The sequence below is a fragment of the Cavia porcellus genome, unplaced genomic scaffold (assembly GCF_034190915.1).
Source record: "Cavia porcellus strain 051 isolate PalLab524CR breed Dunkin Hartley unplaced genomic scaffold, mCavPor4.1 scaffold_14, whole genome shotgun sequence".
NCBI lineage: Eukaryota > Metazoa > Chordata > Mammalia > Rodentia > Caviidae > Cavia > Cavia porcellus.
Window position 1 is genome coordinate 62,519,420 of NW_026947497.1, and position 14,969 is coordinate 62,534,388.

General features: G+C 40.1%; 1 protein-coding gene across 8 annotated transcripts in view; it reads left to right on the forward strand.

Moving 5' to 3' along the window:
- Topaz1 (testis and ovary specific TOPAZ 1) overlaps positions 1-14,969 on the forward strand; it is a 237,008-nt gene that overhangs the window by 202,166 nt on the left and 19,873 nt on the right. For all 8 annotated transcript variants that reach the window (XM_063261001.1, XM_063260998.1, XM_063261003.1 and 5 more), the window contains 7 exons: positions 1,097-1,236; positions 2,561-2,646; positions 3,500-3,625; positions 5,638-5,701; positions 9,838-9,989; positions 10,180-10,272; positions 13,243-13,358. In XM_063261001.1, coding sequence (XP_063117071.1) covers positions 1,097-1,236; positions 2,561-2,646; positions 3,500-3,625; positions 5,638-5,701; positions 9,838-9,989; positions 10,180-10,272; positions 13,243-13,358 — 777 coding nt within the window. The remainder of the gene's footprint in view (positions 1-1,096; positions 1,237-2,560; positions 2,647-3,499; positions 3,626-5,637; positions 5,702-9,837; positions 9,990-10,179; positions 10,273-13,242; positions 13,359-14,969) is intronic.

The window sequence follows — 14,969 nt, forward strand, 5'->3', positions numbered from 1 at the left end:
GCTTAAGTAATTATTTTTCTAGGTAAGTAACCTCCAGGTGAATTTTTTATAAAATTGATTATATCAGATGTCACATAGTTGGACACAGTTATACATGCTTAAGTCGGCAGTTTTGAAATAGTGCCTTCTCTCCATAGAAGAACGTGTAATAGGTTTATTGTATACATTAATCCTTAAATAAGGTTTTTTGTAGTCTCCTCTATCCTTGGGCACATCCCAGGGCTTCCAGGAATATGTGAAACTACAGCTGGTACCAAACCCTAGACATAATATGAATTTTCATATATATACCTATAATTTTTAATTTATAAATTAGCCTCAGTAAGGGATTAACCACAGTTGTCAATAATAGAACAATCCTAACCACAGGCTGTAATACGCTGTGTAAATGAGAACAGTTCCTGCCTGCAGTTAGGCTTCTTATAATGAGGTGAGGGAGTGAATAAGTAGGCATTGTGATGGTCTGTGGCCTCCACATAAGGGAATACAGGGCGGGTAGTGTGGATTCACAGGACAAAGGATGGTTCATTTCCCAGGCGGGACAGGACAAGACTTCATTACATTCCTTAGAAATGGCATGCAATTTTAAAACATTATTGCTAGGGCTCCCCATTCAGTACTTTTGGACCATGATTGACCATGGGTAGCTGAAATCATGGAAGTAAAACCATTGGTAAAAGAGTAGTATAATTCATTCATTGCAATTTCACTGACAGTAATTGGATGGCCTTTTCTGAATTAGACCCACCTATTACCTCCTCAATCCTTTTGTCAGATGTGATTTAAAAAAATGTTGCTTGTAGTCCAGCTACTGGGAAGGCTAAGATGGGAGGATTGCTCAAGGCCAGCGTGGCCAGCATCAGAACCTGCCTGAGTTTTTACTCTAGTTTTAACCATACCACCCATTCCTGTCCATAAACCTCAGCCATTTAACAAGGACTGCTTTTGTATTAAAGCAGGAATATTCTGTTGAAAATATTGAATCATACGGTACTAAAATCTATGTAGCATTAGATTGCGTTTTTACTTGATTCTCATTACTTTAGCATTTTAAAAACAAATTTAAATTCTGATTTTGGTTTTTCTGCTTACACAGCAAAGATTCTAAAATTGGAGAGATCGTGGTTGGTGAATGTCAGTTAACAACACTGAGCCCCAAACCTCTGCACTTTCCAGTGCCCACTTTGAATCTGAGTGGCCATCAGGAGCCTATAATATCAAAGCCCTGGATGAATGGTAACACTTTCCTTAATATAGTCCTGTCAGCTTTGGGCAGTGTAAAAACCATAGGAGACACTTCCATCAGAAGCATAAAAGTATAAAGAGAGAAATATAAACAAGAATGGAATATGTTAAAATTACCTTTAATACTTTTAGTGGGACAATTTCTGACACATCTTTTTATGGTGTAGCAGTACAGGTAAATAACAGCAAATACCTAAGCTATTTATATATTAATTGAGTGTATTTATATATCTTCTAAGATTTATGTCAGGTTTTTAATGATTCATAATGCTCTGAACAAAATAAATTCCATCAAAGAATGAATTCAGAAACTAATAGGTTTGTACTACATGTGCTTGAGTCTTCTGTACCTATGTGATGCTGACTTCCTGCTGCCTAGTGTTCTGCACTGTACCAAATTTACAGTAGGCATGTGTTTTCTCTCAAAAAGCCAGAGTTTCCCAGTGCAAATTTCTGCAACACTGTGCAACGAAACTTCAGATAGTTCCTGTTACAGCTGAAAGCTACTGAGATCACAAAAATAAAATGATTTAAAACTAAAAATATTTCTATCTATACAGAAGAATGTTTCTAAATGCCCTAGTTTTCAAAAAGACCACCAGTAAGGAATATAATGGTTGGCATATTAGCCAGTGTGGGATGCCTTAACCATATTGTAGACCAGGTAAATTAACCCACAGGAATTGGTTTCACACAGTTGTAAAGGCTAGAGGTCCAAGATCAAGGATCCAGCCAGGTTCAGTTTTTGCTGAGACCTGTGTTTTTGGCTTGCAGAAGACTCCTTTGCTGCTAAGTTCACAGTCCTTTCTTGGACATGTGCAAGTACGGAGAGCACTTTGGCATCTGTTCTTACAAAGATGCTCATACATGTGACTTCATTTGACCTTAAGACTTGACCTTAAAGGCCCAGTCTCCACATACAGTTGTATTTCAGGTTAGGGCGTTAGTATTCAGTTCGGCAGGGAATCCCAGGCCAGTCTGTAGCACCTGGGTCTGGCAGTACTCTTCCATTAGAAAGGCTTAGTGCATGCAGCATTTGTCTCTTAGCGGTATATCATTTGAATGCAGTGCTCAATACTACACTGTAAGGCTTCTAAGAAAGTTCTCTACAGTTTACAGCGAAATGTTAAATTCAGATCTAGAAATGTATAGCAGTACTCGATGCCTTGTTGTACAGTAACACACATGGCAGTACAGTCTGTAAAAGACACATGAACATTTCAGAGTGAAACTTCAGAGCACCTGGTAGTGACCATTGTTCTGATGGGAGTGAGGGTGACACGCTGCTATAAAATGCTATTCTAATCATTTCTAGATGTCAGATTTCCCGGAAAATCTTCTGTCCTAAAGCTGCAGAATCCTGAAGCTTGCGAAATATTTAAAAGGGAAAAAAATATAGAGGTTAGTAAAAAAAAAAATCTTCTAAATCATGACCCATACATTGGGCCACTTTTGGTTTTTATTCTCTATCATTTTTTAAAAGCAGTCCCAGAAACACTGATTTTTAAGTGGGACTGAATGGTAAATCACAGAAAAGAAGCAGTGACCTAGAGGATATGCACACTATAAAAAGTTAAAAGTAGAAGAGAGAGAACCCAAAACTGAAAATACGGGATAAACAGCTCCCTGTCATGAAGCTGGTGATGCCAGCATTTTATGGGAAGTACGTGGCGCTTCCCTTCCAATTGGCTGCCTGTTCCCTTAGAGAAGAATTCTCTATAGGGAGAATTTGAGTTCTAATAAGTGCATCTGAAATGTGATGCAGGTTATAATCCAGTTAACTCTGTGACAGTGGAGCCAAAAGGATACAAGGAAAAAGGGACTGTAAAGGCTTAACCCCAGATGGTGTGCATCAGACAGGGGAGTCCGTGGGATATTTCTATGGTTTCCCCTCAAGTTTTCTAGGAACCAAAAAGTAAAGTTCTAAAAGATGCGAAGTAAAACAGTATTAACCTTGTTGGAATATTTTACACTAAGAAAGATTAAGAAAAATCAAATCAGTCTAGACTAAAAATGTAACTGTGGTAGGTTTTATTTTTTTCTTAGTGAATGAGTAAGCAGTTTATTTTGAAGTATTTCTGCTTCAGGGTTGGAAGCATAATGCAGCTGTGGAGCACAGACTTGATATGTCTGAGGCCCTGTGTTTTGAGGCCCAGCACCACAAAGATTACACATAAATTTCTGTTTCAGATGTGTTCTCACTGGACCATATTTTCAGTTAACACAGAAAGGTCTTTTTTTTCTAATTTTCTAGATGTTCCAAAAGCCACTGGGGCTGATGATCCCCCATGGATACTGCAAGTTTCATTTTAATACCATCCGAGGCTGTGAGCGATCACTGTGCAAGTTTGCTCACGTGCCTGAGCCAGGAGATGAAAAGGTAAAACGGAGGAAGGCTGAAGTGAGCACAGCTTTTTTGAAGTGGGGAGGGGCAGGTACTGGGAATCCAACTCAGGACCTCAACTTGCCAGGCAGGCACTGTGCCACTGAGCTATAATCCCCAACCCTGGTGGAGTTTTTAATAGGAGCCTTGGCTAGCCCCTGTCTCCTTAAATGAGCGGACATTGAATGGTTTAAAGTCATAGGAGAAGAGTAGTATGATTTGGCTATGGGAAGGTGAGAACTCTCAGGAGTAATGACTGTCTGGGAGGAAAGATGAAGAACTTCTCTGGACAGCCCATATTTACTTCACAAACTTGGGAGTGCAGGAAGAGGAGGGGATGAAAGTGAAGTTGGAGCAAAGGCAGTAAATCCCTCTGCTCTCTGAGGTGGGCGGCTCGATTGCTCTGAACGGCGGGGAGTCAGCAGCCCGTGTCCCAGGCTACCTCAGCTGCAGTGTCGTCTTGACTTCGGAGCACTGTGAATGAGCTTTGCCAACCAAGAAGCTGGGGTGCTGTGCTCAGCAGCTGAGCCCTGCACAGCCCGGGCTCCAAGAGTTTTTCCTATCTCGGTTGTGCATTTTAATTTGGACTTTCAGTTTCTTCTCAGTGTGGATGAGCTGTCCTGTTGTGCTTTATACAAATGGCATTATTTATGTATATTCTTTTGTGTATGGCTTCCTTTTTAGTTTTAGTTTATTTTTTAAGAAACCGGATCTTGCAGTGATGCCCAGACTTGGCCTCAAACTCCTGGACAGAGCCATCCTCCACCAGCAGCCACCTGAGTACAGCACCTAGGCCTACAAGTGATTGCCACAGGGTGGTTTGCCTAAGTTTGCTTTGTATTTTTGAGATAGGTCTAAAGATGTTTTTTTCACTGCTGCATAATAGCTGATATTCCACTGTGTGAGTGTACCAAGACTCACTTGGTGGATAGATGCTACTGCTGACAGGCATTCAGTGGCTCCCAGAAGTGAACATTACAAGAATAGTGTCCTTGGTGATCTTCTGTGCATCTCTGAGAATGGGTGTACACACCCTCGAGGCTATACTTCAGGCAGGAGTTGCTGATCCCGGGGTCTGTGTGTGCTCATCTTAGTAGACACTTAGTAGATGCTGAACAGGGTTCCAGATGGCTACACAGGTCACTGTCAGCAGAGCGTCAGTTCTTAGATGGGTCACCTGCTTTCCACCTGTGGGTAGGTTAAGCCTTTTAACTTTGCCTACCCCAGGGGTAAGTAGTGATATCTGCCCTGGTGATGGGTGGAGTGGAGCATCTTTCCAAACTTTGATTGGACATTTGGATATATTCTTTTTGAAAGTGTCCAAATATTTTCCCTGTGTCCTATGGGATTCTTTCATACTAACACACTGGAACTCAAAAAAGGTTTTTTGTTGAATATACATAAGGTAAATTTTTTTACTACTTTATAAACTGCCTTTTCATCCTTTTAAAACTGTCTTTCAAGAAAGTTTTATGTAGTCTAATTAGTCAATCATTTTCTTTTTATGGTGTTAACTTTTTGCACCCTGTTGAGCTAAGATCAAGATGAGGTTCCCCTGTGTTTTTTCCCTTAGAAGTTGACTGTTTTGCCTTTTGCATTTAGAACTCTAACCCAGCTAAAACTGGTTTTTCTTTATGAGAAGCAAGACCACTTTTTTCCATGTGTACTTCCAGGTTACCCAGCACCATTTATTAAATAGATGCTCATTCCCCCATGCCAGAGCCATGTCACCATGTCACAGATCTGGTGACAGTATTACAGTGGCTCTCCCTGAGCTCTGTTCTGATAAGCTGTCAGTGTGTTTATCCTGGCACTAGCAAATGGTTATTTTTAAACTAATTTAAATAAGATTTCTATAATGAATTCAGTATGCATCTCAAACCTATGAGCTAACCAAACACCAGCCTTCAGCTCATTTTAAAATTTTGAAATAAGTCAAAGAATAAAATTGAAATTTTTGTAGTTCTTATAAAATACAGAAAGGTAATTTTACATTTTTTGACTTTTAGGTTTGCATGGATGTGTTTAAGAAATATATAAGTATCAATGAACTGTGTTTACTACAGCGTGCAGGTATGAAGCAACTGAATATTAAAGACTTATTAATATGCTGTTTTGTCTTATAGTTTGAAAATAAGTTTAATACTTCCTAAGTCTGAAAGCTGAGTGCCTTTGATGGCTCAGTTGGCCTTAGGCTTAAAACTACATATAGTAACTTGGTTAATAAAAAATTGACTACCGTAACTTCCTTATATAATATTTTCATGACTTAAAAATTCCATGTATAGATTAGGAGAAAGAGGAACTGTTAATTAGCCTTTAAATCTATGTAAAGGGGTCATTTAGAGCCAGATCCTTCCCTCCGTCCTTTTTACACTTATCCAGTGGACAACACACCATCCCCAGGAAGTCGTGTGTAGCTTCCTAACCAGCGAGCTCCGTCCTGTCCCTGCCCCTTGGCTGGGATGCATCTCCTTCTAGCACTTTCCCCATGGCCACAGCCTACTTAGCTTCTAAAGCACAGACGTAGTAAACAGTATCAGTTTCCGTGTCAGGCCCTTGTCTATTCTATAGCCCCTTCCTGTTCGTTTCCCTTTCCCTATACCAAACTGTGAGCACAAGGAGAACAGTACTTGTCCATGACACACCACACTACAGCTTCTCACCCATCTGCCAGAAATCTCATTTGGCTGGAAACCAGGTCTGGCAATGCCCAGCATTTCCCAAGGGTTAGGAAAAACATCTCAGAACTTCATAATGAGCAGAAGAGAGGAGATAGGACCCTAAGTGAGAATGAGATCCACAAGATTGTAGTAGCCAAGAAGAGGCTGCACATGGTTGGACACGGATGAATTTTTCAGTTCCAGAAATAGCGTCATAACAGGAACCAAAGAAGGAAATGGCACAGAGATGGTGCAGAGTCCCAGAGGTGTAGTTCTGTATAGAGGCCCACTGTGGTCGTAAGAGAAATATATCTGAATTTAGTTTTAAAGCAATTGATACAGAAAAGTAAGAGCTTATGGCAAAGAATAAATAAAAGAACTCATCATGAGCTGTGGACTCAGGTACATACCTGTAATCCTAGCACTTAGGCTGAGACAGGAGGAATGCCATGGGCTTGAGTCCAAGGACAGACCAAACTGAATAGTGAGACCTTTTCTTAAAAAAGCCTATGGAAATTGTTATAAAAAATAGAAACTTAGAGCAGTTGAGTAGAACAGCTTGGAATAGACTACATTATACACAAGGGGGCTTAGTGTTGACAAAGACCATATGACTTAAGAAAGGAGTTATTTAGTAAATGGTACTAAGATAACAACATGGCAGTATAGAAAGATAAACTCAGAACACCATCTACATAAGGCATGGACAGAACCGCGGGGCTCTGTAGAGTGGCCCGATAGAATTTTAACTTTATTTCGAGATAATTTCCAATTTATAAAATGTTACAACCATAAAAATAAGACAAAGAATATTTGTATCGTGCATTACTTGTGCTTTATGCCCACCCACAGGCATGTGTGCATGTTTGTGTGTGTGTGTGTGAGTATGTGAGAGAGAGTGAGTTCTTACTTAAAGTTGCATTTGGCATGGTCCTTTACTCCTAAGTGCTTCAGTGCATATTTTCTAAAGAATACCCTTTCAGGTAAGGCAGGTAAGGTTTTGTCTTATCTGTTTGTATTCACACTCTGTTACTTTACAGCATTCTCAGCCAAGGACCCAGTCCTGCTTGGTTGGCTGTTCCTTTAGCATCTTTTAACCTAGAACATTTTCAGTTTATCTTTGTGCACATGCATGTATATGTACACATGTGCACGTGAACATTTAAGTGTTTTTCCACTGGCGTTAAGTACATTCACAGTGTAACCATCACCTATCACCACTATTTTCAGAACTTTTTCATCATTCTAAATAGAACTGTATCCACCTAACGGTAACTTGTCATTGCTCCTAGCAACTACCCCCTACCAGCGCTAACCTACCTTCTCTATTGCCTACTCTAGGTTCTCCATGTGTTCTTTCACAGCTTTCTCAGCATAATGTCTCCAAGGTTCATCATGTTACAATGTGTATCAGAATTCCCTTCCTTATTAAGGCTAGTTCTCCCTTGTATGTATACATCACATGTTTCTCTTTTCTGTTGCTCCCTTTGGCTGTTGGTGAGTGAAATTGCTAATAACCTTCACACGGAAGGTCTGGCTCCCTGTTTTCGGTTCTTTTGGGTGGATACTAGGAGTAGGACCATGGGTCTGCTTTCCTGTTTTATATTTAAACATCCACATAAAATTTCCTTTCCAGAAGTTTAATGACTAAACATTTGGAAAAACTACTGTTTAGTGTAACCAAAATGAATCAGTATACTATAATAGCAATTCAAGAGAAAACCGTAAGGTTTTTTTATTCACTTTTTTGAAAAAATGTAATTTCCATAATGTTAATTAAAGTACAAAAGATACAAACTTGATCATACAAATTTAACCTTTAAAAAGCCATTAGACATTGTTGTCCTGATTGTTTTATTTTTAATTTTTTCTCTTTTAAATATAAAAAAGCCATTAGAACATTTTAGATTTACCATTGATAATGTACCAAAATATTTGAGTTCATAAGAATAATAGGAGTTCAGTCAGCTGTTTGCCACAGGCTGAGCAATGCTTCTGCACCTGAGATTGAAGAGCAGCAGGGGACACCAGAAGGTGGTTAGGCACATGAGGGGCACCTGAAGGTGGTGAGGTCCTCGGGGAAACATTCAGAACCAGGGAATGACAGAACCTTTTAAAAAGCAAGGTAGCAGTTTGTATCAAAAGCTGTCAAATGCTTGAACCTTTGTCACTCACCAGAGAGTTACTTGTTAAAAGTATATTAACATTTTTAAAATAATGCAAAAAAGAGGGTCACATAGAAATTAGTGGAAAGTTACACAGATTCTTTTTAGCTAGTTTTTTTAAAATGTCAGCAGTTCTGGTTTTATTAATGAATTACAGTAGATACTCTGTGCTTCTAAGGCAGATTTAGAATGTAAATACAGGCCCCCTCAAAAGCAAGATTTATCTCTGTGTCCACAAATGTAGTGTTACATAGCAGCTTTCTTGAATATTGTACCATTTTAAAGTGGTTTAAAAGTATTGTAATTTTAAAATTCTTCAATTGTGCTGCTGAACTTTGTCATTACTGACTTGCAAGCATCACCAACTAGTAATAATCTTGCAAGTAACTTGGCTAGAAATAAGTATTTCTAGTAGTGATAACACAAAAAACCATAAGCAGCCAGACGTGATAGTGCACACCTAAAATTTGAGCATTTGGGATACTGGGGTGGGAGGATCACCATGAGCTCAGAGTCAGCCTGGGCTATAGAGTGAATTCAGGGCCATCCTGTGCAATGATGTGTTTAAAAACCAAGTAAAAGTGAAAAACAACTTTTACTAAGGCAGTTTTACCCAAAGTGTATAGTTTGATGGGGAGTTTTGAGGTGGGGAACAAAATGATGAAGTGGCCTAAGATAATTTTGGGTCTTTTTGTGTTTTCTGTGAGATGGGAGTCACTGGCACTCAAGCTGGTCTTCAAGTGATTTTCCTGCCTCAGGTTCCAGATGCTGAGATTACAGGCATGGGTCACTACACCCGGCTCCCAGTTAATTGTATTAAAATTGATGCAGAAAAGTTGGAAATAGTCAAAGTGCTGTCTAGAAAGTAGATTAAGGAAATGGACAGAAATTTTTTTTAAACTTTCCAAAATTAATCAGTATATTTTTAGTAAAATGTCGATAATCATAAATAGGAATGAAAGATATCTTCAGAGTCAAATGTACTGGTAGAGTTGAGAGAACTAAAGTAGGCATCTTATTAAAGCAGTCTGTGCCCCCTGGCAGCTCCAGCAGCTTCTCACAGACACAGCCTGCAGCCAAGGCTCAGGCCTTCCTGCCCAGCTCCCTGGAGCTCATCCTGAGCTGGGTGTTAGGCAGCGTGGCCTGAGATCCCGTAGATGGTGTTCGTGTGACTCCCACTCTGAATGCTGAATGTACTTGGTTCACTTCAAATGTCACTTCTGTTTTGACTTTTGCTTTAATTTTCATCAAGTATTTCAAAATGGTATTGGCAATGTGCCTTTCAAGATGATTAATTTATTACTGTCTTTTAAATGTAGAAAATTTTTCTTAGAAAATGTAGATACCTTAAAAGCAACAAATAACTATTTTTCACTTTCAGTAAACATATTTATGGAGTACTATAGGAAGTTTCCTCCCGGGATATATTTTGACTTACAAGTACTCAATGAGCTCCTGCTTTCTTTACTCAAATACTGTTTATTGAAAGAAGTATTTCAGGTAGTCAACCTCAGCATAATGATTAAAATGCTGGTAAGTAACCTGAGAATGTTATTTTTAGAAAATACTTTAAATTAGTTTTGTTTTTTAAATCAGCAGATAAATTTCTGTATTTAAGTACTCCCTAAAAGAAAACTTGTTTTTCAGCATAAACAAACTTGAGAAACTTAAAATGTACTACTAAAAGATATGGAAATGAATGTAACTTTTTTGTTTTGTTCAGCCTGCTCTAAAAATATTACTGCAAATATTTGAGCACGTGGCAACTATGAAATTAAGGAATGCTGTACCTGCTTTAATTGATATCCTTTGTAAGGTATGATTTATCTCTTTTATTTTCTAATTTGAATAATCAAGAAAATAATTACTTCATGTTCACCTTGATCCTCCTTTTATTTATATCCTACATGTCAGAGAATACTATTTGCAGAAATGATTTTCTTTTTTTCTGTCTTTTGAGACAGGATCTTACTATGCAGTTCAGGCTGGCCTTGAGCTCACTTTGTAGTCCAGGCTGGTCTTGAACTCACAACAGTCCTCCTGCCTCAGCCTCCCAAGTGCTGGGACTGCAGGCATGCGCCACCACGCCCAACTCAGAAATGATTTTTTCCTGAAATAGCTTATAGGCAGACACCAGTAGCTAACAAGTCTTCCCCTTAAGCAGATAGTTCTAAGCACCCAAGTGACTGCTTCCTGATTTATAAAATATCTTCAGCTCTACTCTTCAAATATAAAGGAAATTGTTTCTCTAAAAGATGGGAGGGCAGTGTGGAGTCCGTGGCCTGAGGGAGACTCTTCCAGGTAAGGTCTTAGAAGTGACCTCACATCTTTTTTTTTTTTTTTAACAAAAATAAGCAAATTAATACATAAATAGAAAATTGTGACAAAACAACAGAAACACAGTAACTAAAAATTTGTTTAAACTTTGGCACTAAACAAAAAGAATTTTTATGGCTCTTATATAAATATTTAAATTTTGGTTGAATACTTCCCAGTATTTGGTACTACACAGCCAGCCACTTGAGAATAGGCCTGAAAGCAGGAAATCCAGGTTTTTTCCCATAAAACAGCACTGTAACCACCCCGGCAGCTGCGTGGTCTCCAAGTGACTGTCTCTGGTTCCGCACTATGAGGCATGGCGAGAGTGTGTATCCCTGTAGTAGCTGTTGGAAGCTGCAGGGGGAGAGGGGTATGTGGCCCGGTGTTAAGTGTGGGCCTCCCGTGCTCAGCGTCTTGGATTCAGGCCTCAGCTGTGCCGAAACAAATACGAAAGACACATATCTTGAGGACCTCAGAAATTGTCTGCTGTTGAATAACCTGGCTTTCTGCTGAGTGTTTCCCAGTTACACTCCAAATAAATTGCCTCTAATGAAGAACATTAACAGACGATCTTTATCATTTTTGCTAGGTTAATATGAGTCGCCATTTCTAAAAGTGGTAATGCTAGTAGTGTTATCGAATTTCAGGGTTCAGCGATGACAAGGCTGTATCATCATGGAGGAGGAGACTTCTCTTTCCTCTGGCAGTGCACTATACTCGACCTCAGTAACATGAACACCATTGAGGAAGGAGAACTTATTTTATACCACTAGTTTGTCAGTTTATCTTAGTTTTTAAGTCTATCAATAATTGCCTTTTCAGCTTGCTTAGAGTTGGTGCTGTTACAAGTCAGAAACCACTGTATGAAGTCACCAGTGAAGGCAGGTGTTCCCATGGGAGTGCTTTCAAATGTCAGCAGAACAGTAAATGATAATTCTTGGTCCATTATGCCATGAAGTTTGGAAAACTGGGTATAGGAGAAGCATTTGGTTTTGTGTTGTTTGTTTTGAGTAGGTCAATGGGTTTAGGAGAGATTTTCTTTTATATAATAATCTTATATTTTCTGTAATAAACTTAAGTCCAGAAGAACTGATGGAAAATAAAACTATTTAAGTATCGGAGCCTTGTGTGTTGAACAAACTTAAAACAGTTATTTTCACCAAACTGTTTTCAGGTTAAGTTGTATAATCATGGTTCCATGAGGTTTCTGGTTCACATTCAAAAGTGTCACCAAATATAAGCTGATTTTACTGAGTCTAAAGATAAGAAAATTATCTCAGTAGTGATTTGCTGTTATTCTTCACTAAAAGGAATTCTGCCTCAATAAATTAGAAGTTCTAACAGCTGCTCAGATGAGGTGGTGGCACATGCTCGTAATCCTAGCACTCTGGGAAGCTGAAGCAGGAGGATCTCAGGTTCAAGGCTGACTGGGCAACTTGGCAGCTCAATGAGACCCGGCCCCAAAATAAAAAAAGGACTAAGGATATAGCCTAGTATGAAGGCCCTGGGTTCAATCCCCAGTACCCCTCCCTCCAAAGTACTTCAAATATCAGATTTACAGCTGCTTATATGGTGATATTACTCCGTGAAATATAGGTAGCTTCTCTTTTAGTTTCTCCTGCTATTGTTTTGCTGTCCTACCCCAAATTCTTTCTTCTGGTACTTCTTTCAAATCTAGACTGAAAAGGCAAGACACAATTCACCAAGACAGTCAAAAAAATCTGATACTTAAATTTCTAAATAGGGAATTTCAGAGTAGAAACGAAAGATTCTCAGTAAAAATGTTGCTCACGAAATTTCACACAGCTCTTACCTGAGTCTGTCATAATCCTCTACTCTCAACAGTGTCACACTCTACCCACCTTGCTCCTACTAGCCAGGGGCAGGGCTGCAATAAGACTGCTAGCCTGCATGTTCCTGCTTTCCCTGGGTAGCATCGTGCCCCAGAGGAGCTGTCAGGAAGGCAGACACTCTGGTCTCTCTCACCAGTACAGCCGAGGTCCATGGGGAAGAGAGGAGTGAAGCGAATGTGAACCAAGGAAAAACTTTCATACTGATTTTTTCAAAGTGACATCCTATACTTAGTATATATGGGCAGCAGGTCCCACGGGGTCTGTCACTGACTGTTCCCTAGCCACAGCCCCGGGTGAAACAAGGAAAGAATACTTCTCAGGAAGTGCGTGGTATGGGGCTGCCCTGAAAGATCACCTAAGTACCACTAAGATCCAGAGGATAAATGGTTGTACTAACTTAGGAAGAAAATTCAGTTTTTACATTCAAGAGTCAGCATTTTAAATTCTTAAGGTGTATTTGCAGTTGTCAAACACTGAAGAAAATACTCAGAATGTTTTAAATGTTTCGGTTCCCGTCAACATGCATCAGCACTACATCGGTGTTGGTTGTTCACACACATTGGCTCCTCAGCTTTTCCACAGTCTCATGGTAACCACTTTTTTCTCTTCTGCAGCTTGTTGAAGCTGGGATGATGCTTGATCCAGAACATTTGAACTATATCATTAAGCTTTTATGTCAACTGCAGGCTTCCAAACAAGAAATATCTGCAATTTTGGAAATCAAATCCAGGTGAGAAAAATCGTGATACCTAAGGTTAGCTTGTGTGTACTCTGCAGGAACCTGTAAGGATGAAGGCAGAGCGCTTCTACTGCACATCCTCACAGACATCTGCATAGCAGCCATAACGAGCCCTCCCAGCTCTTGGCATCATCTGCCCCAGCTGGCTGCCTCTGCTCGGCCCCACTGAGCCCCTCGGTGCCTCACTTCATCCCAGCATCTGGCACATGAAGCACAAAAGAATTCTTTTTCTCTCTTAGGGCCTCTTGTGCTAGCTTTTTTCTATTGCTATGACAAAATACCTGAGAAAACCAGCTTACAGAAGGAAAGGTTTACCTTGGCTCAAATTTCTGAGCTTTCAGTCCGTGATCCTTGGTCCTACTGTCCCTGCACCTATGTGAGGCAGAACATAATATCGGGGAATGTGCAGCAAGTAAAGCAGCCACCTCATTGTGGCCAGAAGTGGAGAGCGAGCACAGAAGGTGGGGAGGAGGAGATGTGCCCTTTACAGACACATGAACTGGCAGTTTCCTACAGTTAGGCTCCACCTGCCAGCTTCCACTGTCAGTCCTTAGTTCTAAACACTGCTGCCCTGGAGGCTGAGGCTGCAGCACACATTCCATGTCCCAGCCCTGGTGCCTCCTGTGCTGTGTGTTTTCTGTTCAGCCATGGGTCTCGGGAAGCCTTTGCTGTTTAACCTCTGGTAATACACACTTTTTTACCAAAGTATAAGTACCTTAATGAACCATATCTTTTGAAATAAAATTAGGTTTGATGTAGAACAAGTGATGTCAACCACCCAAGTTTTTCAGAATTCTCAAAAGTCCCTTTCTGTCTTTATCTCATTGTTCTTTATCTGCTAATGCAGAGGTTCCCAGATTCTTGATCTGGAGCCCCAAGGCCAAAAGAAATATGTTAGCAGTCCCATTTATTGAGGAGTTAGTTCCAGAACAGTCAGTGGTTGCATTCATGCAGTGACTGATGGTGGCATTGGAAAATGCCAGCACCCCTGCAGTGCCTACCTGTGGGCTTGCCAGGGTACCCTACACACCTTGGTGCAGCTGGGGAACCACAGCTCTCAGGGATGCTGCTGCCCAGCAGGCACCAGCAGTGAAGTTAATTGGAATTTTTCATGTTAACTCTGATAGCCAACATTATTTATGTTCCTATGAAAATTAGAATTTGTGCATGGATTAAATGGATTTGAGGATCTATCTAGAAAGTGAGGTTTTGTAAGAAAACTCACAGTTCTTGACTACAGTCTATTTTAAGTAGGGTGCTCCAGCATTCTGGACATTAAATTCATTCTTTCCCTGGGCCATGTGCTAAAACTTTGCATTTTGAATAGTGGCAAAGAGGTCAAGTGACTGGCTGATTTTAGTCTTTTGCCAGATTAAGTATCAGCTGACATAAGGAAGTATGCACAGAGGCTAGAGAGGTGGGGGACAGCATCCTTGTACCAGGGCAGCTGTAAACCTCCCCCTTTGACACAGTGACTGGGAGTAAGATCTGTTGTGTAGGAAGACTGGAACAAATTGGCCATTTTCAGATTTTGGAAATGAGAGCCAGGGTCAGGGATACAGCTTACTGGCACAGTGCCTGCCTGGCAAGTGCGAGTTTGAT